The sequence below is a fragment of the Camelus dromedarius genome, chromosome 4, assembly GCF_036321535.1.
Source record: "Camelus dromedarius isolate mCamDro1 chromosome 4, mCamDro1.pat, whole genome shotgun sequence".
Taxonomy (NCBI): Eukaryota; Metazoa; Chordata; class Mammalia; order Artiodactyla; family Camelidae; genus Camelus; species Camelus dromedarius.
Genome location: NC_087439.1, coordinates 72,055,835 through 72,081,785, shown reverse-complemented (window position 1 = coordinate 72,081,785; position 25,951 = coordinate 72,055,835). Strand labels below are relative to the sequence as shown.

Below are 25,951 nucleotides of genomic sequence, written 5' to 3'. Positions count from 1 at the left end.
ACCAGTGTCTCTGCCTCCAGGCCTTTACAAAGGCAGTTTCCTGTCTCTGGGACGTCCTCCCCAGGGACCTGCCCCTCACTCACCTTCCTTTTAGGAACCCTTTCGGAGGCCTCCTTTGTCCGCCCTCCTGCCCCTCCCGAGTGAGTTGTCCTCCCTCTGTTCTCCCCTGTGCTTCGGTAGGCTTCCCTGCTGTCTGCACTACAGCCGTTATCCCCTGTACTGTGACTGTTAGTTGTCTGTCTCCCCAAGTGAGATTGTCTGCTCCTGGGGGCAGGGACTGGGCCTTTCTCATCCTCATATTCTTGAGTCTGACACATAGTTGACCCCTAGTTCGAGTTAGATAAACGAATGGATAACAAATGAATGAACATGCCTGCTTGAAGAGTGACATTCTTTAGAGACTACATTTCTCATTCACGATATTTTGCCAAACCTCCAGCCTTCTTAGAAACTGAAGTGTAGGTTAATGGAAATGTCATCTCATTTTAGTACTCTTCTTGCTATTAAATAAAGCAAGTTTTAAGTTGCTTCTCAAAACAAGCTTAGGCTATTTAGGTTGACTACCCATGGTTCTGCAGAAAAGCAACATCTTTATGAGATGATTATCAAACAGAGGTAGGTGGTCTCAGGAGGGTCTCAGGAATAACAAATCAAGTCCTTTGGTGAGTTATATCCCACAGTAAGAAAGAAAGAAAGAGAAAAAGAAAAAGGAAGAAAAAAAATCTCTGTATCTCACTTTATTAAACAAAGATACCAGAACAAAATTTTTAGGCTAATCAGGGACCTTATATTCAGGGCCAATTCACTTTTTACAGCTCTTTTCTAAATAGCATATTTTTTAAAATAGCAATTTAACACTAGAAACTCATAGATGAGTTAAGCATAGAGCTCAGTGGTGACTATTACATTATTGCTCATATGAAACACTAGGGTACCAAGCTAAATTGATTTATTAAATTTTAGATATAATTCTCAACTGAATAAGAAAAGATTATTGGAACTGGCATACACAAAATAACATCTCTGGTCAGATGTTTTCATATATTATTATAAATCAGTTTAAATAGAATATATTTCAGCAGTGCATTCAGGTGATAGAAAGCCAAGGAGATCCTTGTTTGTAAAATGGGATTACAAATGGAGTTACAAAATAATAGTGCTGAAAGTCCAGTTATGGACTGATAACTAATTCCAACCAAAAAAGTGATCCTTAAGCCACTTTGAGGAACCAAGTATGCCGTCCCATTTTATTTGTTTATTTCTCATGTAACTGTCTTGAGCTATGTTTTACAAAGTACTGAAATATGGGTCAAGTCTTTATGCAGGGGAGTATTGTCAGAAAAACCCAAGAGTTTGATTAAAGAGCTTTTAACAGGACCAGAGAAAGTACAGAAAAAAGTCCATCCTCATACATCTTTAAAATATTAACTCCATTTAAGAAGGAACTCATTTCATGGAACGCGGGACAAGTTTTAATGATGTGCAGTTGTTTTTAAAGACCAAACCATGCAAGCTTTGGAGCAAATCTTAATTTCATAATTTTGTAAGAGTGTTTAGGTCAGTTTTACCCAGTCCTTAGATTCAAACAGCAAAAACACAAACCACACACACAGTTTTTTGGTTTCACCACGGATACGTTTTTGTCATCCTTTTCTCATAGGAAAGGGTCGTTAACATTTCCCTTTCAAAGAAAGGAGAAACATTGACAATAGTTACTGCCTAATGCTTATGTACAGAACTGCTGTTGTTGTTGCTTGGCAACTGGAAGAGATTTGACAAGGAGTCTAAAGGAACTGAATGAATAAATGGAAATGTCAGCATCAGTTTCAGGGGATAAGAAGAAATTTACTATTGCAGAATTAGCATCACATTGCTTTTTTACAGGCTACACAATTGGAATTCACAGTGTTTCTGTTCTGCTTCTCCCGCCCCCTCTCCTTCCAGTCTTTTATCTTAGTCCCTTTTGCACCGTGGCTGAGAGGTATATACCAGATGGATGGTTAAGGCTAAACAATACAGGAGCATGTCAAAAATTAAAATTTCCTTTGGTGGCAGGAAAAAAGTTACCTCTGTTGGCAGTCCCTTGGAATTTATGGGTACTTTACCAATAATCTAGTTATTTTTCACAATGATCCTTTGTATTAAATTATCCAGTTTTTACAAATTTTTTTAAAAAATGATAAGGCTTCAGTGGTTCCTTCTTTTCTGACCTTGAGCATTAAAAATCTGTCCAGATGGATTAGATAGGTAGGGAGGTAGATTGATTGAGTCCATGCTTGAAAGTATACTGCTTGTATTACTATTATTATTAAAACCACTTTTTCTCTATAAGTGATTTCTCCACTACTTGATTACAAGTTCCGTATAAGCACAGACGTACTTGTAATTTGTCTGTGTACTCGGTAGCTCCTGTAGTAGTAATAAAATAGACTCTATGCCCCCTCAAATATTTGCTAATTAGTATTTAGTTAAATAACCGAGCCAAGATTCTATAATGGCGATTCTCAGTAGGAAGGAAGGAGAAGGTAGTGGAGCGCACCTCCCTGCATTGGGACAAGCATTAGAACGTCAGTAGGGAGAAGACGGGAACAATTAGAAAGAGCATATTTGTGTTCGTTGGAGTCCTCCAAGAGCTGAGGCCAAGATGGGATTAGATGAGCAAGAGATTTCTGAGGGGTGGGAAGCAGGGGAAGCAGGTGCCCGCAAAGAGAAAAGGAAGGAAGTATGTGCAAGCAGGAGAGTCTACAGACGCACATGCAGGTCTGCCATCTTTGAAAGGAGGATAAGAAAAGAAAACTGGGTAGGAAAAGTCTCCACTTACAGTGCAATTCTAAGAAAGTTTGCACAGGTTGATGGGAGTCCTCCAGTCCCCCACCTGGGGGGCTTCCGTATCCCTCAGAAACGAGCTGTCACTGGCACTCCACCACCTGAGCCATTGACTGGCTGCATCCTAGGGGAGTGTGGCTTGGGTGGACCCAGAGGGACAGTAGCTGGACTGTCAGTCAGCTCTGCTTTCAGCAGTGGGAGATTTCTGTGGCCACCACAGTATTTGAGACTGTAACAAAATTTTATATTGAAAAAGGAAATTGAAATAACTACTTTGGAATTCAGTCATGTAAGAGAAAAGCATGAGGTTTATATGTTTAGTGGGAAGAATTATTTAAAATTTTGAGAACCACTGTTAATTAATAAATTAGAATGCAAACTCTAGAGTTTCCCTTCTCTTAGCAAACTGAGCCATTCTGCCGCTCGTGCAGGGAGTCCTCTCGACTTCTAGGGCAAAGGATGACTTAAAAGTCTTATTTTCTATTAACAGTATACTCTATTTCTAACTAGACTTAGGAAAACAAAGGGACACATTAACTTTACTGAAAAACTGTATGTCCTTGATGCATTGTGTAACCCCTCTGAGCTTCGGTGTCGTTATCTGCCAAATGAGGGATCATTTTTATGTGGAGGATCTCCAAAACCCTTTCCAGCTCTAATATTGGATGAATCCATGATCTTTTCCACTTCATAGGCACTGTAAAAGATCAAAAAGGGGACTGTACCACGGACCAGAGAACCTGAGGGCAGCCTTAGCCCTGATTCTAATCAGCTGCCACAGTTTGAATGTGGTACACAAACTCTCTGTACTCAGTTTCTTGTTAAAAAAAAAAAAATGGGAATTTGATCTATGGCTCACTGGTACAGCATTTCTGATGCCATCCGGTCTGTGGACACTTTAGAAATCTGCTACTCCATTCTTGCAGATAATTATCAATAAAAATGCCCTGAAATGATGATCGAGGAGCAATGATACAACTTAAAGTTAACGTTTTTCTTTTTTTATTATGTTAAGAGCCTTTAACATGAGCTCTACGCTCGTTAAGTGTACACTGCAGTCTTGTTAGCTACAGCACAGTGTTGCCCAGAAGATTTCTAGAACTTAATCAGCTTGCACAACTGAAACTTTATACCCGTTGAACAGCAACTCCCCGTTTCCTTTCTCCTCTAGCCGCTGGCAACCGCTACTCTTACTCTCTGCTTCTGAAAGTTTGACTGTTTTCAATACCTCGTGTAAGTGGACTCATGCAGTCATTGTCCTGTGTCTGGCTTATTTCACTCAGCATAATGTCCTCAAGGTTTGTCCATGTTGTTGCGTGTGACAGGATTTCCTGCTTTTTAAAGGCTGAGCAGTATTCCCTGGTGTGTCCGTGCCACATTTTCTTTACCCACTCATCCATCCATGGACATGTGCTAATGTTTGTTTGACGTTTTTATTGGCTCAAATTGTGGCTCTAGCTCTTCTCCTAAGGCTAAATACACAAAATAGTTTTAACTCTTTTTACTGCCTTTAGAGAAAAAGCCAACCAAACTCATAAAAATCACTGGGAAAACAAGATCTGGTCAGAAAGATCTTAATTTTTCCTGATGTTTAAAGCAGCATGCCCTTTTGAAATTGGTCAAACCAGTTAGAATAAAAAATGGTTTGTGGGTGAACAAATACACTTCCCCTGGAGAGTGTCCCTGGTTTCCATGGTGGTGAGACCCCTCCTAGTTTCACGCTACAGTGAAGAAATATCCAAGATTGATATAATTTAGAGGTTAAATTTACTCCTTTGTCCTGCTGTTGACTAAGTGGTAACCAACTCCTTTATTTGGTATTGATTAAAGGGTAATAGTGACTTGTACCTTCATAATACTCTTTATCTGAAAAGTTCTGTGAATGAGCGGGGTGGTGGGGGAAACCCACAGGGAGTGATGTCAATAATTAGCTCCTCCACTCCAAGTGGAAATCTTAAATTCCAAAGAAGGTGAGGAAAGATTTGTATTGAATATTGTAAGTTAGAAGAAGAAAATATTAAAAAGATCTTACTTTTCTATGCTGATAAAAATGCCAAAAACAAAATACCTTGTGAAAAGAAAATTCCCTGTTTCTTTTTGTCTTCACTGATAAATCCAAATATGGATTTCATCAGAGAAAGTAGTTAAACTAAACAGAATATTTACCTGAGTCCTAATGCTGTGTGGTTGCAAAAGGCTGGCTGAAAACAGACTTCTGGTGGACTCAGGGGCTCACCCTATCCTAAATTATGTGCAGGTCTAACTGGTAGTTCTGGGAACACATAAGGAAGAGTAAAGCGCAGTTACAGAAAACATGCAGGTATACACTGAATACATGCTAGTAGCTAAGTGGGTGAAACGAAGTGTGTACTAAGCCCATTGCCTGTCTCAATATAGATTAGAAGGGTGGCTGCTATTAATAGCAACCGTTTGAGACATACCTTCCACCTACACATACCAGATTAAAGGTGAGAATTCTGATGTGAGAAATGTATCATGGACTAAATTAAAAGATTTAAGACACTATCTGATTTTAATTTTATTATCTTTTTATGTAGGAGAAAAGTCCATTTGAGTATCTCTTGCTCTACAACCAATCAACTTACCAGGCTTTTTTCTAGGAATTAAAGAAGTTATAACTTCTTTAAGCTATCAGTTTTCACTTAGAATTATAACCATTATATTAATTTGTCTTTTCTCTCTCTCTCTCTCAAATGCTCAGTGACTTGAGAAATTATAGACCCTGAATTGATGGAAAGATGTCTGGGTTGTTGTTGTTTTGATCCTTTTAGGCAGATTGGGTTCTCCAGTGACTAGAACAAAGTCTCCCCCATTAAGAGGTGGGGTCTGTGTTCCTCCCCTTAAAACTGCTTAGGCTTTTGGAACTGGTTGACCAGGAGAGTGAAAGGAAGCAACTCTATGTGACTTTCATGGTGGGGTGACTCAAAGCTTCTCCCTCACCAGTTGGGACACTTGTGTTGGGACTCTGAGCTGCTGTGTAAATAACCTGGCCCCTATGCTGTGAGGAAGCCCAGACTAGCCTATAAGGACCACATGGAGAAAAGCTGAGAGTAATACATGGAGAGAGAGTGAGATGGCTCGCCAGACCCTGGCTGCACCAGAACCTCCCTCCCCCACTACACCAGCTTCTCTGTCTGTGTGAGAGACCCCCAGGTAGATTCACTCCACTGAAGTCTTCTATTCCTGCCACACCAACATTGAAAGCTTACAGTTGATTCTTGTTTTAAACCACAAAGTTTTAGAGTGATGTGTTTTGCAGGAGTAAGTAACTGGTATACCCTCTCAAGCAGTAAAACTCTTCTAAACTAGAACTGATACTTTTAAAATTACAATGTGACAAAAATAATGGACAAGTGTGGATGAGTAGACAGTACACTCAGGTAAATTAGTTGATAGGTGAGCAGTTATACCTAAAGAGAGGTCTGTCCTAGCCCCCTTCTTTTCTTTTCTCCTCCTTCCACACCATCCCTTTTCTCTCTATGCCTTCTTCCCTTTTATCTCTTATGCGTGATTCTTAATTCTGGATGGACATTAGAACCACTAGGAAAACTTTAAAGAATGATCACTATCCAGGTGCATATTTAATTGTTTGAGGTGGGATCCGGGTGCAGGTATATTTGAACCTCACCAGGTGATCACAGTTTGCCGCCAGGGCTGAGAACCACTGTTTGAGGCTGACAGTGCCCACATCTGTTTCTTTGGCTCAGTTCTTCCTTGGAGCTGCAGATTCATAGATTCGACTGCTCTCCAGGCCTCTGGATGTGGATGCCTCCCAGACCCCGAAGCAGAGCGCTTCACCTTCACCACTACTCCTTTTCTCAGGAAATGACACCACGATCCACATAAATACTCAAGCCAGACACCTGGAAGTCATCCAGATTCCTTCGTCTTCCTCACTCCTTGCATCTAGTTAAACACACATCAGTCACTTCCTTCCAAGGAATCTATGAGTCATTCTCTCCACTGCTCCGTCTTGGTCTGCTCTCTCTCCCCGATGTCGCATCAGAATCCTAACTAACATTCATTTAATCTCCTCCAAGTCATCCACATAGAAATCACAGTGACCTTCTTAAATATGCAAATATCACCCTCCTCCTCTGAGTAAATGCCTCCAGTGACTACCTTTACAGTCAGGCTTGGAATTATAAGATGGCTTTCAGGGCCTTGCCCACTTTGCCCCCTGCCTTTTTGATCCAGCTTCATCTGAAATCCCCTTCCTTCTAACATTTAATACTCCAACAATCCTGGACCCTCATTCCTTGGAACATGCTCCCAGTCACTCAGTCCTGTCCATGAGCAGATGCTGTATACTCTTCCTGGAATATTCCATCTCTTCTCCCCTTCCCCTCTCCTGGTTTGGTCTTACTTACCCTTCATCCTCAATTTAAACATACTTTAGATCCTGAGATGGGGCCTCCCTGATTCTCTGATTTAAGATAGGTCCCCCTGTTACAGGCGCCCAAAGCACCTTTCCTTCCAAACTCATCAAACATCGCCTTCCTAGACTATACACTCCACAGCAGGTCAGGGGATGTATGTCACTGCCTGCAGCCCAGCTTCTACCATAGTCTGTACATTGTGACTGACTGACTGAATGAACAAATAAACATGGATTTCGAGATCAGTATCAACTCTGAGGGAAGTTCTTGTTGTGATACCCTGGCCTATGTACTTGGCTCTGGCCCATCCAAAATTCAGATTAACCATTTGGATAAGATATAGAAGATGGCCACTGATTTTTTTAAATGATGTAAAATTGGAAGGAATGGCTAATGCATTCCCTGTTTTAGGTGGTAGAAAGCGAGATTCTAAAAGTTAATATCTGACTGGAGTGATGGGTCAGAACTCACAGACTGAAATTTATTAAAGATAAATGCAGTATCTTACCCTTGCATTCTAGTCACTCCACAAGTACAGGACAGGGGACACTTGTCCCAGAAACAATCCAGGGTATGTTAGTGGCAGAGTAAGCTCTGTTTGAGCCAGTAGCTGATAAGGCTCCTGAAAGTGCACATGTCATCTTAGATTCCTTTCATGGAGGAATGGGGCCCGACCCAGACAGGTGTGGGTCCCATAGTCCTCTGCTCTAATCCAGCCACCTCTGGAACAACGTGCTTCAATTATAGGACCACGTTTCAACAGGATGCACTCAGAGGAGCCTAACCAGGGTGGTGAAAGCTTGGGAAGCAAAGCTTATGAAAACCTGAAGAGTATATGTTTACTCCGTAGGAGATGGAATTCTGAGGAACACTTTTGTCCCTTGAAAAAAACAACGAAGGTCTGGTCTTTGGGGAAAAGATGACACTTACACACCAAAAGAGTACTGGGAGGTGGAACTAGGACCAAGGACTGGCAATATCTAACATCCCCTCCCTGGCCACATTCTTATCAGTGACCCCTCTGTCCTCTCGCTCTCTTGACATGATCGCTCGTCCCTTTGCCTCTCTCTAGTCTCCCAGTTCATCATCTCCCTTCGTAGACCACAGATGCCTCCATCAGCAACCGTAACAATTCTCAGCCCCGTATCCCTGAGCACTAGGAGCTACCACGACGTTTCATGGAGTTCATAACCTTGGAGCCTTCCTTTTCTCTGCTCCTGCTCCTGGCTTATTGGGAGTTGCTTCGGGAGAGTCCTGCCAGTTGGCTCCATGCTCCATGACAAATCCATGCCGTCCAGCCTGAGTGGGCCTTCCATCCGCTCAGCCCTTTGGTTCACCAAGGCCATTTCCTATCGCATTCCCACAAGGCAGCTTGAAACCTTTCCCCACTTTTTACCCCAAAAGAAAACTCTAAAACTCTCTCTCTCAGGGGAGATAGTTTCCTCAAATTTTCCTCTTCACAATCTTAAAATTTTACTGTATTTTTACTTTTTGTTTCTCATTTCTTCCTTCCTCAGAATTCTGAGAAAGGGAGAGAAGAATCTGCTGTCCCTTCCCAAGCTGACTTTTCCACATGGATTTTGATACCATTTCCTTTCATTTCCTCTGGGACTCTGTTTCATAATTTAGCTCCTGTCTTTCCTTTCTTCAAATCCTTTCTCACTGCCAGCGCCTTTCCTCTGTCAGTGAACACACTCAAGCCACTTTGTGGAGATTCATTGTCTGTTGATGGTTTTAAGATGGAGAGAGGAGAAACCAAGCCAGCAAATCTAATTAGAAGGCTTTTTCCAAAGTCCAGGTTAAAGGTAAAGGGAACCTGGCCAGGGTAGTAAAAGGAAAAACAGAGAACAGGTGAGTTTCAGAGAGAATTTTTGTTGTCAGAATGACCTTGAGTTAGTGGTTTCTTATGACTTTGCCTTATTTTCCTATGGTTTTGTCAGCTCCTTGGGGGTAAATACTGTCAGATTCATCTCACTTTCCCTCACGAAATCTGGCTTGAATGAATAGTTAGAATTCCCTCAAAACGTGTGTGGGGAGGTGGGAGAGCTGCCCTCTGAAAGGTTAGCTTTTAAAACAAGGCTAGTTGGTGAGAAAGGGGAGGATATCTCTATATTAGAAGGAAGAAAAGAGTAGACCTTTGTTCCTCAAAGTGTGGTCCTTTGTGGTATTTTCCCATTGCTCCAACAACTGTAGTGACTTTAAAACACCACAAATTTATTACCTTACAGTTCTGGAGATCAGAAGTCTGAATGGGTCTCATTGGGCTAAAATCAAGGTGTCAGCAGGGCTACGCTCCCTTCTGGAGGCTCTAGGGGAGAATTCGTTTTCTTGCCTTTTCCAGCTTCTAAAAGCTGCCTGCATTCCTTGGCCCATGGTCCCCTTTCATCTTCAACCAAGCACTGGCTGCTTGAGTCTTTCTCACAGTGCATCAGTCTGCCACTCTCTTCTTCTTCCTTCCACTTATAAGGACCCTGGTGACTATATTCGGCCCACTGAGATAGTCCGGGTAATCTCCCCTTCTCAAGGTCGTCTGATTAGTAACCTTATCTGCAACTTTTATTTGCTGTGGTTCCTGGGGATTAGGGCTTGGATGGCTTTGGGGGCTGTTACTCTGCTACCACGTCCTTGGACAAGCAGCATCTTCATCACCTGAGAACTTGTTAGAAATGCAGAAGCTCAGCCTGCACCCTGAGCCTCTAAATTAGAACCTGCATTCTAATCAGATCCCAGATCTGACTGTGCTTTCAGGTTTGAGAAAACACAACTAGACTATCTCTAAGATCCTCTCTACTTTAAACTTCCCACAGTTCTATGAAAACTGCATTTTTCCCCCACCTTCAAATCTTCATTATTCCTTCTAATCCTGGTTTCCTGCCAAAAAAAAAATTAATTTTGATTTATACCCCTGGTGTTAATTCCCCAAAAATCAGCCAAGTAGAACATAACAACACTTCATGCATATATTTTATTGGCAGAAAGTAGATGTTCAAAAAGGCAATTAAATTATAGAATTATCCATGATGCAAAGGTACTGGTCTGCAAAGAGTATTTTCTTCTCCAGGAAGATTCATAGGAGAGCTGCCTTCATTAGGGTGTAGATAATATTTGTGGCCCAGTAAGTGAAGCAAAACCTACACAGATAAGCTGTTTTTAAGGCATCTCTGAACGGCCCAGCATTTGAGAAATGTGACCAAAGCTGATTATAAAATTCCTTTCAAAGTTGCAGGAATGGGCAACACATAAATAACTCTGGTTCTCACCTGTGCGAAAAAGGAGGTTGCAGCCTGTTTGATTGCTGTCCTCCTTGTAGGGAATGAGACCAAGCTCACCTCTAAGATTACAAGATCCTCAAGGCTAGGACCAGCAGTACCCGGGACGTAGGAGGCACTTCATGCATTTTGGGCTTGAATACTTTTTACCAGTGTGTAATATGTTACTCTGAATTACAGAGATGCGCTGAAGAAAAAAGCTGGATAAATAAGCCTGAAATGTTGCAATGACCATCTTACTAGACTCCCTTCTTCCTTTTGTTCATTCAGTTGTTCATTCATCTATTTGAACATCTATGAATCATCTACCGAATGCTGCCCATTGTTCTAGGCCCTGCGGATAGAGAGCTACAATCTCTGCCATTTACAAGCTCACATGCCAGTGGGGCGAATAGTCTCATAAGTAAATAGTTAGGGTGTTGAGTACTGGACAGGGTATGTGAACGAGGCTCATGGGCCTCTCTTCTCCGATCCATCTTGTACATTCTAAACAGGATTTATCTTTAAAATCTCCCATTTCTCCCCTTTGCCAATTGGATTAGTTCTTTGGCTTTATTATTTTTATTTTCAGCCTTCTTTACTAATGTTGCTTCTAGGCACTCGCTACTTGTTCTAGAAAATGAAACCTCTCCAACAAGTGCAAGTGAAAAAGAGGTTACTATAGAGATGTGGTAGGGACTCATGGGGCTTCAGAAAAGCTCGAAAACAGCCCCTCTTCATCTCCATTCTGGCTTCTCTCCCTTGGTGTGAAATAGTCCAGACTCCAAGGCAGAGAATCTAATTGGCCCTGTTTGTCTTTTCAGACAGGCCACTTCCTGACTGCTGCGATCATTGGCACCACACTCTGATCGCTTCCTTCATATCATTCACTTAGCATGAGCTGCAATTCTGTATATTTTTAATTTACTTGTTTTACATCTGTTTTCCACTCTAGGTTTGGTAGTGACCATATCTGTTTTATTACTGCTCTATTCAGCCACTAGTGCAGTGCCTGACCATAGTAGGGATTTAGTAAATAAATGAAAGAATGAAATGGAGTTGGGGGGTTGGGGATCTGGGCCCGGGGGAGCAGGGAGTGCGTGTTGTTAGCCCCTCTATGATGGGCTTCCCTATGGTACCACTCAGCTTGCAGGAGAGGAAGAGATTGAGGAGAGCCTTGGGTCCACTGACTGCTCAGCAAGGCTGTGGAGGAAGGTTTTTTGGTCTTTGTTTTTTTGTTTTTGTTTTTAAATTGAAATATAGTTGATTTACAGTGTTATGTTATTTTCTGGTGTACAGCATTGTGTTCAGTTATACATATATATCCTTTTTTATATTCTTTTTCAGTATAGATTATTACAAGCTATTGCGTATAGTTCCCTGTGCTATATAGTAGGACCTTGTGTTGTTTATTTATTCTGTATCTAGTAGTTTGTATCTGCTGGTCCCAAACTCCTAATTGATCGCTCCCCAGTCCCTTTTCCCTCTGGTAACCATAAGTTTGTTTTGTAAGTCTGTGACTGTTTCTATTTTGTAAATAAGTTCATTTGTGTCATTTTTTAGATTCCACATTAAAGTGATATATACTTGTCTTTCTCTGTCTGACTTACTTCACTTAGTATGACAATTTCCAGGTCCATCCATGTGGCTGAAATGGCATTATTTCATCCCTTTTTAAGGCTGAGTAGTAGTCCATCATTTATTTATTTATTTATTTATTTATTTATTTATTTATTTATTTATTTACACACATGTACCACCACTTCTTTATCCAGTCATCTGTTGATAGACATTTAAGTTGGTTTCATGTCTTGCCTATTGTAAATAGTGCTGCTTTGAACATTGGGGTGTATGTATCTTTTCAAATTGGAGCAAATCAAAACTACAATGTGGTATCACCTCACACCGGTCAGAATGACCATCATTAAAAAGTCCACAAGCAATAAATGCTGGAGAGGGTGTGAAGAAAAGGGACCCCTCCTATACTGCTGGTGGGAATGTAATTTGGTGCAACCACTATGGAAAACAGCATGGAGATTCCTTAAAAAACTAAAAATATAGTTACCATATGACCCAGCAATCCCAGTCCTGGGCATATATCCAGAGGAAGGCTCTTAAGAAGGGAAATATACAGGGCAATCTCCCCCAGATATCTCATCCAGCACTCACTCTAGACACATATTCTTTCCATTTTAAAGACATACCAACCTTTACACCTAGAGAGATCCTTCTCCTCCATGACCCAGCATACCTGCTCCCACCCTTTCCTTTTTAAAATTTATTGAGCAGCTAATATATGCCCAATTCTATTTCAGACACTTTACATGCATCATCTCTTTTCATTTTTCCTGAGACTCTAGCAGGTAATATCCTCATTTCACAGCCACAGAACCAAGTTGAAACAATTTAGGCAGTTCATCCAAAGTCATAGAGCTAGCCTGTAGCAGAACCAAGGTTAGAAAATAGGTCTGGTGAATGCCAAAGCTTCTTCCACAACATTTGATTGCTTCCCCTATAAAGCAGTCTCCCTCCTTGGGCAGACGTAACTGCTCCCTCTTCTGTGGTACCGCAGTACCTTGTTCATAAAGACAGCACCGCGTTTTACACACTTTCAGGTACCAGCGGTTCTAGCTCCACCACTGCACTGTCCATCTTAGGGCAGGAACCATAGCTGGCTCCCCTTTGTGTCTTCGGTACCTGTCACCTAGTGGAGGCTCCACCAATACCTGTCTGCTGGGCTGAGCTTTGGAAGGATGGTCAGATACTATGCTATTTCCTGTTTTTTTAACTCCACAAAATACTGTGAGTATCTTATTAGAAAGAAAAAATGATCAAGTCTCATCAGTAGTCTTCCCGTCTCTGTTATTGAAATTTAAAGAACATGTCTGTCCTCCCTGACCGTGGCATGTCTAGATCACATCACAGTCAGCAGAGACTCACTTGTTTGTTATTGTGGGTGGTAAATGCCGAGTGATGGGATCGTCCGAACACTGGCAGAATATTCCTTTGACTCAAAGCTGCAGCCTGATCTAGCTACAAATTGTCGTTCTCTCATTCAACAAATAGTTGTTGAATACCTACTACAGGCACATTATTAGTCACTCACGGGTGAGCATGGTAGTGGTGCAAAAATGACTGAGAGGAGGATTCTGCCCTCAGGTTGCTTACTGTCTAGAAGACACACCTTACACAAACACTTCGGCTGTGAAGTAGAAGGTGCTAGGGTTTGAGACACCTGCTGATAAGGGCTATGGTAATTAAACAGGGACTGAGATGCCTTATACAGGGATGGTCAAGACGGACTTCACGGAACACGTGGCATTTCAGCAAGAATATAAGATTTGGACAGGTGGACACATCTCAGGTCAAAGGCAAAGCTCACACAGAGGTGGGGTAGCGGACCAACACTCGGCTTGCACTATCTGTAAAGGGCAGAGCAAGAGGGACATTTGGAAAAGCAATTGTTAATGGCTTGAATGCCACATTATATAGATGCCATTTTACTCTTAAGGAAGGTGGGAAAATAATCAAGATTATACTTGAAGAAGAGGAGTCTGGTAGCAGCCTCAGAATGAATTTGCTGGGGAGAGACCAGAAGCAGAGGGAGCCGTTATTTTCTGTTTATTTGATAATACAGGGTCTTTACTGATCACACGGCTGTGTAAGTGGATAGAAAACTTCAGTCAGAACCTTTTTTTTTTTTGAAACTGAGACATAGTCTAAGTAACTCATCAGTAAGCAAGAAGAATTTCTAAGGAATCATCACAGACAGGCTCGAAGGGTGCCCAGTGTGAATGAGTAAATCTGCTAACAGCTCCTAAACCAGACAAGTCAGGTTCTGGTTAGGTTCATGCGGGAAGCTGAAATCAAACAGCATCTGTGACAGCCACACTGCCTTGCTGCTTGGTGTAGGCAAAATGCCAGCAGGGCGGGCCTGAGGCAGAATGGGGCAAAACCTGTCAAACAAGATAGAAAGCCCCAGAGAGAGGAGGGAAAAGGAGATTAGAATGCTGAAGTTAAATCAAAACAACTTTTTTAATGTCCATTTTTTTTATTGAGGTATAGTTGATGTACAATATTATATAAGTTACAGGTGTAAAATACAGTGATTCATAATTTTTAAAGGTTATATACTCTATTTAGAGTTATAAAATTTTGGCTGTATTCCTCACGTTGTATAATATATCCTTGTAGTTTATGTTACACCTAATAGTTTGTACCTCTTATTTCTCTACCTCTTATGTTACCCCTTCCCTCTCCCCACTGGTAACCACTAGTTTGTTCTCTGTATCTGCAAGTCTTCTTTTTTTGTTATATTCACTAGTTTGTTGGGGTTTTTTTTGCAAATTCCACATATAAGTGTATACAGTATTTGCCTTTTTCTGCCTGACTTATTTCACTTAGCATAGTATCCTCCAAGTCCACTTATGTTGCTCCAAATGGCAAAAATCTCATTCATTTTTATGACTGAGTAGTATTCCATTGTGTATATATATATATATATATATATATATATATATATACCACATTTTCTTTATCCATTCATCTGTTGATGGACTCTTAGGTTGCTTCTACATCTTGGCTATTGTAAATAGTGCTGCTATGAACATTAGGGGTGCATGTGAGCTTCTATTCATGTGCCTGTTGGCCATCTGCATTTCCTCTTTAGAAAAATGTCTATTCAGATCTTCTGCCCATTTTAATAGAGTTGTTTGTTTTTTTGATGTTGCATCATATGAGCTGTTTATACATGTTAGATATTAACCCCTTATTGGTCATATCATTTGCAAATATTTTCTCCTGTTCAGTAGGTTGTCTTTTCATTTTATCGATGGTTTCCTTTGCTGTGCAAAAGCTTTTAAAATCAAAACAACTTTTGAGGTGCAAAAGGCAGATTTCTCAATAGCAAATTGAATTTGCCAAACTAGATTTAAATTAGTGAAAGCAAAACAGGAGAATGTGATTTGGGAAAGGTAAAGCAGTTGCTAAATGAACCGCTAACTAGCGGTCCCAATGGTCACCCCATATCCTGTGCTGCTGAGTGATGCCCCTTCCACACCCCCTACCCCTGTGCCCGGAACACTCTGTTTATGGCGTGAGAACCCTTGAGGGATGCAATCAAGGGCAGCTTCAAACAGTGGGCTTTGGAGTGAAGCGGCAGCAGCAGGCTCACCCGCTTGGACTGTGGCCCTGAAGTAAAGGCTGTGTGTCTGAAGCGGCGCCAAAAACAGCCCCTGCAACACAACCACTGCAGGTGCGAATTTTATGAGTTCCTCGTATGCAAACTACCATTAGTCATGCATTGATTGATCCATTGCTCCAGGAGCTTCATCTCCAAATGTAAAGTTAGCCTTTCAGCACAACGTCCCTGTAACATGCTTTTGTCATCCACTCCTTGTATTTAAAGCTCCTTCATAAGGAGATCTTTTTTAGATTTAAGTGCTTGGACCTCTCATGACTCCACTGCTTCATGAATAGTGACACTGTGAGGTTCCTGTATTTTTATGCGCACATATGAGTGCCCAGATCTCTCTATCTTTCTCCAAGATATTTTCATAGGAAAAAATATATAGTGAATTTATAAATAAGGTGGTTGAGAAACAATACTACCCTCCACATTAGCCAAGTACTGCAGAAACATGTTGGCTAAGAAATTCACTAGAATTCAACATTACTATGGAATACTTAAGAACAGGCAGAAGTTATTTTTTTCTTTTTTCTTTTCTCATTTCTTTAAAACTTGACATTCTTGTCTTAGTTAAGTGTCTTTATTCGGGAATTATATGCAATATTCATAGTTATATTTGATATCAGAACTCAGTTATTGACAATTATATGTCAATATATGTTAAAAAGGATATGTTCAGAGATAAGCTATATGAAGTGACAAGGATAGATGTTTTCTATATCCTACCATGATTGTTATTTTGGGTTTTTTTTTCGTTATAAAGTAGGACAGGCAAGAGTAGCGTAAATGTCTGAAGAAGAAGTACCGCTGTAAGCTGTGGTTTATATTAAGCTTTGCCTTAACTTAATAAAATAAATTATGTTTTGCAGAGGAGAGACTGGAAGCAGGGAGAACAGTTATTTTATTTATTCCATACTTCTGGGTTACAGCTGTGTAGGTAGATTGAAAACTGAGTTTTTTTTAAATTGAAGTACAGTTGATTTACAATATTATATTAGTTTCAGGTGTACAGCAGAGTGATTCAGTATTTTTACAGACTATACACTATTAAAAGTAATTAAAAGATAATGACTCTAATTCCCTGAGCTATACAATATATCCTTGTTGTTTATCTAGTTTGTGCACAGTAGTTTGTATCTCTTAATTGCATGCCCCAATATTGCCCCTCCCTACTTCCCTATCTCCACTGGCAGCCACTATTTTGTTTTCTATTATCTGCGAGTCTCTTTCTGATTTGCTATATATATTTGTTTGTTTTATTTTTTAATTCTGCATATAAGTGATATTACACAGTATATGTCTTTTTGTGCCTGACTTATTTCACTAAGCATAATATTCTCTAGGTCCATCCACATTGCTGCAAAGGGCAGAATTTCATTCCTTTTTGAGGCTAAATAATATTCCATTGTGTATATGTGTGTGTGTATATATATATATATATCACACACGTCCTTTAACCAACACTTTGATTGCTTCCGTATCTTGGCTCTTATAAGTAGTGCTGCTGTGAACATCGGAGTGCATGTATCTTTTTGAATTCATGTTTTCATTTTTTCCAGATATGTACCCAGGAGTAGAATTGCTGGATCATATGGTCTAATGGAATTATAATGTAGTTAATGTAATTAATAAATAAGCCTTGTATTATTTAGAAGAGCATGGCTGATGTGATAATAATGATGGTAATTATTAAGAAACTTAATGTAGTACTAACCACTCCTAGTGGCTTGAAATGCTAGAATTTTATTTAAAAGAACTACATTAGGAGGATGACGTGTAATATTTACACATGACCCCATCGCAGCAGCACCTACTAGGCCATCTGTATTTATTGTTGGACGTGTCCTGTTAATGACTTTCCTGGACTGGATGCAGGTGTTTCTGTTCATGTTTTCTCCCCATCTTGGCTTCTTTTTAAAAAAGAGATAAATGAGGAGATTTTGGTCAGAGGGTATAAACTTCCAGTTACAAGATTAACAATTTCTGGGGACCTGATATACAGCATGGTAATTGTAGCTGTATATACTGTATGGTATACTTGAGAGTGGATCTGAAACATTCTTACCACAGAAAAGGAAATGGTAATTATCTAATGAGACGGAAGTATTAGCTAATGCTATGGTGGGAACCATTTTGCAGTATATAAATGCATCAAATCAACATGCTGTACGCCTTAACTTACACAATGATAGATATATATAAAATTAAATATAATGATATATAATATATATTTATATACGTATAAAATTTGTATAGGACAAGGATAGATGCTAGATATTTGATCATCATTTGCATATATGTGCATATATATAGAGAGTGAGAGAAGACAACATAAAAGGATGTTGAAATTTGGTGCCCTGTCACACAATAAGCATTCAAAAACTATTTACTGTTTTAAAGAGGACAAGAGAAAAAATGAGAAAGAACTTGGATTTAATAATATTTTTTAATATAAAGGCTAGAAAAACTAAGGACCATACAATGTGAAAATTGAAAAAAAAAATCAAAGGCCTTGAGTCACATATATACAACTATATATATATGTGTGTAGTTTTCGAGTCCTTGATAAGACCCACATGTCTAGCATTTATGAATGTCAACCTTCACACTAGCTTTCTATAATGTCAGAACCTCTACAAGTTATATACCCATATCTTGTGCTGTTTTCTCATTATGATCTAAATATTCTTATATAGAGATCTGTATGGAAGAGGCTGCCTATTTTCTAACATAATTAGGAAGTAGGCCATACTGCTTAATTGAGTGTTTGGGGCAATACAATCACATTATACATCATCATACACATAGAATCCATAGTCCATGAATCTGATTACAACAAACTACATGTAACTCTAAAACTCAGCTGGCCATAACTGAACCATTGGTGGAAACATGTAAAGGCTGTGTGGTGCTTTTGTGATCATCATTATGGATGCTCCTCACCTTGGCACCATGCAGTTCTCTCATATTTGTCAGTAGTGGCTGCAGTAATCCCCTTGATAGAAAGCCAGGTAAGCCAGGTTTTACTCAAGTGGATAGAGCATCCTGTAGTAATTGCGAGTTCTGTGAGATAAAGGTCAATTAGTTCTATTAGGCAAAAAGAAAGAATACGTGCAAAATTTGATTAAGAAATACACATAGGTCATTAAAAATTGAATGCCAACTTAACCCGTTGAAATCCTTAGCTCTCATGTATGTATTTACTTTTACTGTTTTAAATGTTTGATTTCAGAAGTGTGTTTGGGAACATTTTTCTGTATTATGGCTAAAATTGCTATTTCAAAACTGCAATGCCCCACACCTTTATACCTCTGTAAACATTAATGGAGTTTCACAACACACTTCTGTAAAGCTCAGTATGACCGTTTCCACTGCACAGATAAGAGAAGCTGAGACATGAGGCTATTTCTGTAATTTTTCCAAAGATACCCTCTGAGCCAATGGAGAAGAGAGCCGGAGACAGAAAACTATCTGTGTCCTCACTGAAAACACATCTTGTATGCATCTGGAGTCTGGAGGGTGAGGGAGAGGGTGGGGAGTAGATTGCAAAACCAGAGCTGGCTTTTCACACTTGCTACTCCAGTCCTAACAAGGAACTCTTTGTAGAAATGTGTACTCAAATAAAGAGAGTGTCAAGGTGATTACCAGGATGAATTTTTACTGGTCTGAAATGCCTTTGAATGTGCTTGATGGCAAGAAGATAGATTCGTTGGCTTTTCAAGGCCTTTCTAACAGTTATTATTTTACCCAGTGAGAGATTCATGGGTGAACAATACTCAAAATGTTTAGCTTTCTTTTCCTTTACTTTCCTTTACAGATCTATGCAGTTCGATCAGTTGTTCCCAACAAAAGCAATAACGAAATAGTCCTGGTGCTACAGCAGTTTGATTTTAATGTCGATAAAGCAGTGCAGGCGTTCGTGGATGGTAAGTACACATGTCCCCTGAGCCTAAAGATACTAGAACTAAATAGTCCATATATTCTGTATTTTCCCCTTGAATGCACTGAGTACCAATTATTTACTAATACTTTAATTTTCATAAAAATATGCAAGGCTTTAAACATCTACATATGAAAAAAAAGAATTTGGAACTTCTTTTTTCCTCATTGGGAAAAAAAAAATAGACTGTCATTTCTAAAGGATACCTATTGTAATGCTACTAATTCCATTGTCTACCAGTCAGTACAACTTGTTATTCAACATGTCTTTTATTTGATGGTGTCCTTGTTTTGTTTTGTTTTGGGGGGGTAATTAGTTTTATTTATATATTTACTTAATGGAGGTACTGGGGATTGAACTCAGGACCTCGTGCATGCTAAGTAAGCGTTGTACCACTAAGCTATACCTCCCCCCGATGGTGTCCTTGTTAATGGAGGATAATGAACTTCATTCCTGATCTGACCTTCTCAACTCTTCAACCAACATAGTTCTGCTTGGCCTTATGACTGGAATCCTTGATGCTTATGTAGTCTGAGAGGACTGGGTTAGTCTCTAATATCCTTAGTTTATGATTTTGAGATTACCTAATTAATCAGACTATCAGTTCATCTTATCTATTTCTAGAGGCTTTTTGCTGTCTAAAAAAAAGTTGTTTTTTTTAAAAGACCCTTGCCAATGATGTTACAGAATCTGAAATCTCAGGGATATATTTAATGTATAAATGTGTATGTAACCTACTGCTTTAGATTTCCTGTTAATTATGGGAAATTCTTCTCTCCTAATCAAATTAAACAAGTTCCATTTATGAACAAAGATCTCATACCTGTCCTTAGTTATCATATGTCTTCTGCCCTAGCATTAGTGTCTGTTTTGTAAATATGGACTAGCTCAACAGAATCTCACCAAAGGTCAGGAAAGACCTGTCAGCACATTTCTCGGTTTTATCCTAGTTACATTTTATTTGTTAAGGACAGTTTGATTTACTTACTTTCCTAGGAGTAAGATAATCTTCCTAAATTTCTATGTATAGTATAATTGCCTCTCAGGCAGGGTCTTGGAACCAGGCAACGTCTTGGAACCAGGCAACATGCTTGCATTCTGATATCTGCAGTCAACATTTAGGGTCCTAATTGAATTAGAAAAATGATTATCATTCAAAATAGGCCCGCAAGCAGACCCATGGTGCACAACTTTTCTGACTGTTTTTCCTGCTTCCTGTACTAGCAGGTAGAGAGTCCTTACTCATAAGAAACAAATACGGAGAATACGATATTAATCCGACTTTGCAGCATTTGGTGCAATTTGTCTCAAGAAGAAACTGGGAAAAACAAATACCTGGCTCAGATGAACTCTCTTTTCAGGTTTCACTTGCCAACATCACTCACATGGAAAAAAGCTTTAGGAAAGGAAAAAGGTTATTATCCTCAGGCCTCCCCACCCTTACTTGGATTGAGGCCCCCACATTCTCCATCATGAAAGTTTTTATTACAAAGTGACCCTGATGAGATGCACAGATGCCCAGTAACTGATGGACTGTCATCATATCCGCTCGTATTTAAATGGAGCACCATGCTCATCCTTCTTGAAATTTTCACCTTGTCGGTATTGAGGGCTCATTAAAAAGAGCTCATTGATTGCTAAGAAGCCTCCTATCATTTTAGATAGGGAACATTCAGGAAACTTGTTTAAAAATCACTGGAAATCAGAAATATTTGTTAGGAATCATTTACGGAGCAATACTAAAAGCACTCTTACCAAGCAGTTTCAGTATAATTAAAGTTTAATAATAACAGTTTCAAAATCATCTGTAAACATAGGTATTAATTCCTCAGAATTACTTTCTAAAAGCTCATTGTCCAAATTGCAAATAGAATTTCTGTCAAAATATGAAAATTAGAGGAATAATTGAATGTTGCAATTGAAAGCAATAAGCCACTCACTTCCTTCCTCTGATTAAAAAGAACAGTACTTAACCTTTTTTTAATTTTAATTTTATTTGGAAAAGTGAAATCGAGCTATCAGTAAGAACTACCCTAATGATTATTAGCCACAGGTGTGACTTACCAAGAAACCTAGGGAAAGTGACTTCCTAAAGTTCTTCAAAAGGAAAATGCTGTGAAACATTAATTCTCTGGGCAAATTAGAGAAAGACCAGCCCAGTTAATAAAAAGACTGAATTATAGCTTACTTTTAAGTATAGTCTTATTACTTCAAGTACATGTAACTCAAAAAGCCTAAGAGGGGCACTGAATTGGAAACTGAATGGATAGGAATAATTAGCCTTTCTAAACATTAGTCAAAGCAATATGGCCTTCTGCTTATCTCACAGTGACAGAAGGCCCAATAATTGGGGCCCTACTAATTTGGAATTTGTTATAAAGACCAGCCTGAAGTTTATCTTTGTTTAGCCAACACATTCATTGTAGAGAACTATTAGTATAATGAGATTGTACGAGAGTGCTGAAAATTGTTAAAAGAATACATTTAACAGCTACTCTTTTGGAAGTACCTATTTAAATGAGAACAGTTGACCTACTCATTACCAATAACTTACTGTTGAAATTACCCCCAGCACAGTGGGCAGAGGGAATGAGTGAAGACCTCCCTTAGACTCCTTGAAGACACTTAGTAGCTGACCGATGGTTAAGCACTTCTTTTTCAAGTATTTTCTAACTTAATCAGGTTAGGCATTTTCTCTGAGTCCATGTGGTCCCACTTGTGTATGCAACTGGCACTGACAGAACCTGAGACAACTTGTTATTTGAGGAGCTTCCTTAGTTCCAAGGTGGAGCCTTGCCAAGACTGCATCCCGTCTCTGCTCACAATGATGAGAACAAAACTTAACATCAGATCATCTGTCCTCATCACCCTGCAGGTGGTGAACATATGGAGTAGAGGCAGAAAATGAACAGGAATGGTCAAACAAAAAGTTAGGATTCACATGGTTAATAATATTCAAAATCCCACGTTTGGCCCAGAAGATTATAGGTATTTTGATTCATATATCAAACAGACCAATTTTAGTTCTACCTACGGCAATGAAGCTGTCAGAAAATTCTCAAGATATATTTCATTTTCTCGAAGACAACATAATGATAAAAAAAAAAGTAAGCTTCATGTAGTGGGGCTTAATACTTTGATAAAACCAAGATCATGCAGTGAATTAAATGAAAATCTGGAAATAAAAAATGAAACTGGCATTTTTATTAAGGTAGGATGTATCAAAACAAATGAAAAAGCTGGGGGAAAAAAATGCTACCAAGATGGAAAGACAGAGATAAATTTCGTGAGGTGTTTTATTATGTGAATACATGTTGAAAATTCTTTGTCTTTGTCTAGGCAGTGCAATTCAAGTTCTGAAAGAATGGAATATGACAGGAAAAAAGAAGGTAAGATTGATACTGATTTTAAATTAGTAATATCTTCCATCAGAACCTCTGAGGTTATCATTTTAACAAGGCTGCCAATTCTGTGCTTCTTTCAAATATGTTAATATGTGCACCCAGAAAGCTTCCAGGTTCATAACTCTCTTAAATTACCAGCCACCCTCACTACTAATGCCCTTGTTTTCTGTTCAAGTGTTTTTAACCACCAGGTGTGCTTTAGAAGTCCCAGAGCTTTTCTTTTTAAGTATTAAGGCCAGCCCAACCGGAGAATTCAAAGGATTCTAGACATTAACTTGCCTGAACATATCCTGTAGCACAAAGGAAAAAATTAAGGAGTGTTTTAAAGATACTTGAAAAGCTCTAAATATATTTTCACATGTTTTTCCAACTGAGAGAATCTGTCCCAGGCTGCCCCCAAGATACTTTTTTTTTTCCTGAGTTCTAATAAGCTAGATTTTTAATAAAGAAAAGAAAAATGCCTTAAAGCCATAGTAAGTAAGGGACCTAGTTTCCCTTCTTGTGAACACTGGCAGACTGCGCCTTGAGAAGAGAGGGAAGATTTTACTTTGCCCCATTGTTTTGCTTTCATGTCTAGACACACAAGAGTCTGGCCTCTGGGCTCCCGTGAGGTGTGCTGGACACATGCCAGCCTCTGTCTCCAGCACTGCCTTCCTGATCTGTGAGCCTTCCCAGGCGCTCGCTAGCTCCTATAAGGTGCTACTTCCTTCTTGTTCTTGACCTGGAACCCGTTTCCTGACTTTCACAAAAAGTCTGCTTCCCTCTTCAGAGTAACCACCCCACCCATCCCCACTATACCCAGCAAAGCCTGTATTTGGGGAGACCCAGGATATAATACCCAGTCTGCCCTTCCCCCTGAGGGAAGATCACAGGCCTTCCAAACAGGTTTGAAACAAACACAAAAACAGCAGTATTGCTTTCATAAAATCCTGAGATTACTGAAATTACTGGAATCATCTTTTCCTCCTTTTTCCCCTCCTAGCTTCATGTAGAATAGGAAAAATTAGATTTTTTTTTAAACTTTATATGTACCATCTTTGACAATCTCTGCTTGTCTTTAATCATAGCTTCCCAGGCTTCTGTGTGAGATGAAGACGATTTGCAAGTGATTGAAAGGCAGTATTTATACTTACATGGAAAAATTTCAGATGTGGGGTTTCGGTATTAAATTTCTCTCATGTGAAAAAAAAAGCAGACAGCAGCTGCAGACTCAACTTATTACTAAGCCTTCCTTTTAGAGGTTCAGTGGGAAAATGGTCTCCTGAGCCCAGGAGAGGCGGGGTTTGTGTGGGAATAGGTGTCCCTGGGCCTTCCCTTCACCCCATGAGTGCAGCTCTCTCACCTGGAGGAGCCCTTACTCGGGGGCATGACTGTGGTTTCAAAGGAAAAGAAGGGGAGTGGGGAGGAGACTTAGGTCAGAACCGTTTCTTTTTATTTCTTTTCCAAATGTGTGGAAGACCAAAGCCAGGCTGAGGTTCAGCTGCTGCTCTCCCATGTAGCAGATGGGACAGGGTCTGTCCGGACGGGTCCAGCGTCTGTTCTGATTGGCTGAGGACTGTACCAAGGTCTAAAAAATTTCCGTTGTCTGAAATGCAGACTTGCATTATTTTGAAGCAAAAAAAGCTAGCACCCGAGCAGCCCCGGGGTCCAGCTGCACGATCCAAATCCAGGTGGCCCAGTTTGACGTTACTTTGTAGCAGTGGTCCACTCCAGCTTAAATATCCATAGGGGTGATTATGGGACAGTGGCAGCAACCCAGGAATGCTCTGGTTGCTTAGTGCCTTTTCATAGACCCAACCTGGACTTTGAGGCTCTGACTCTACTTCTTCATTTCACAAGGACTTGCCCGCCTTTTTTGTACCAGCCTGCCCCTCAACCTCCCCCCTACCCAAAGGATCAGAACCTCACTGTCCTCCCTGCCTCCCTCACCCCCATCATCTCTTCAAGAACCAGAGCTCTTCTCCAATAGCACAATAGCTGAACTCAAGGTCTTTCAAGGCAATTATCACAAGACTTTACTATATTACCATTTAAATAATTTGCTCAATAATGTGCCAGCTATTTAAGCCATTCCCCACTGTTTTTTCCTTTTAAAGGAAACTTTTTGTTGATTATGTTTATGAAGTGAAACTTTATATAACTCATTTTAAGAAAGAAGATATTTCTATTAATTTGGGGGGTTAATAAAGATAAAGATGTAGGTGTTTTTCACCCATCCCATCAGAAGAGCCAGAAAGCCAAAAAAAGAAAAAGATAACGTATCTTATTTTGCTCTCTTGGGTTCACCTTATATTTCAAGGGTGACAGCTAAATAATATTCTCATTTGTTTCTCATTCTAGAACAATAAAAGAAAAAGAAGCAAGTCCAAGCAGCATCAAGGCAACAAAGACGCTAAAGACAAGGCCGAGAGGCCAGAATCAGGGCTGGTGCAGCCGCCGCCGCCACAGATTCAAAATGGTCACGTAAATGGCTGTGAGAAGGACAGCTCGTCCACTGATTCCGCCAGTGAGAAACCAGTCCTTGTCCCGCGTGAGAAGAAGATCTCCATACTCGAGGAACCTCCAAAGGCACTCCGTGGGGTCACAGGTCAGTCATCCTTAAGTAAAGCTGCTTAGGAAGACATAGAAGAAAAGGATGCCAAGGGACCCAGTGGGATAGTCACTGCTACTGCTGATGTTGTTGGAAGGGAAAGGTTGGTCTTCTCATGTCCACAGATTGAAACGGTCTTCCGGGAGGATGTAGGATGGTGTGGGCAGACAAGAAAAATAACAGGGCCAAAGAAGAAATGTGCAGTCTAGTCTTGCACTAAGTCAGAGGATTTTTTTAAATATAAAAATTATAGTTCTAGTCTGTATTTGGATCATTGAGAAAATGGAAATTCCAGTTTAAAGACATTTTCTTTCTAGACACCTTTGCTGGGATAAGGGAGGGATAACAGTGACAA

General features: G+C 39.9%; 1 protein-coding gene across 6 annotated transcripts in view; it reads left to right on the top strand.

Moving 5' to 3' along the window:
* The window catches only part of SPATS2L (spermatogenesis associated serine rich 2 like), a 157,222-nt gene that overhangs the window by 78,066 nt on the left and 53,205 nt on the right, over positions 1–25,951 (top strand). For all 6 annotated transcript variants that reach the window (XM_031452047.2, XM_031452046.2, XM_031452052.2 and 3 more), the window contains 3 exons: positions 19,480–19,588; positions 22,942–22,991; positions 25,347–25,593. In XM_031452047.2, the coding sequence (XP_031307907.1) occupies positions 19,480–19,588; positions 22,942–22,991; positions 25,347–25,593 (406 nt within the window). The remainder of the gene's footprint in view (positions 1–19,479; positions 19,589–22,941; positions 22,992–25,346; positions 25,594–25,951) is intronic.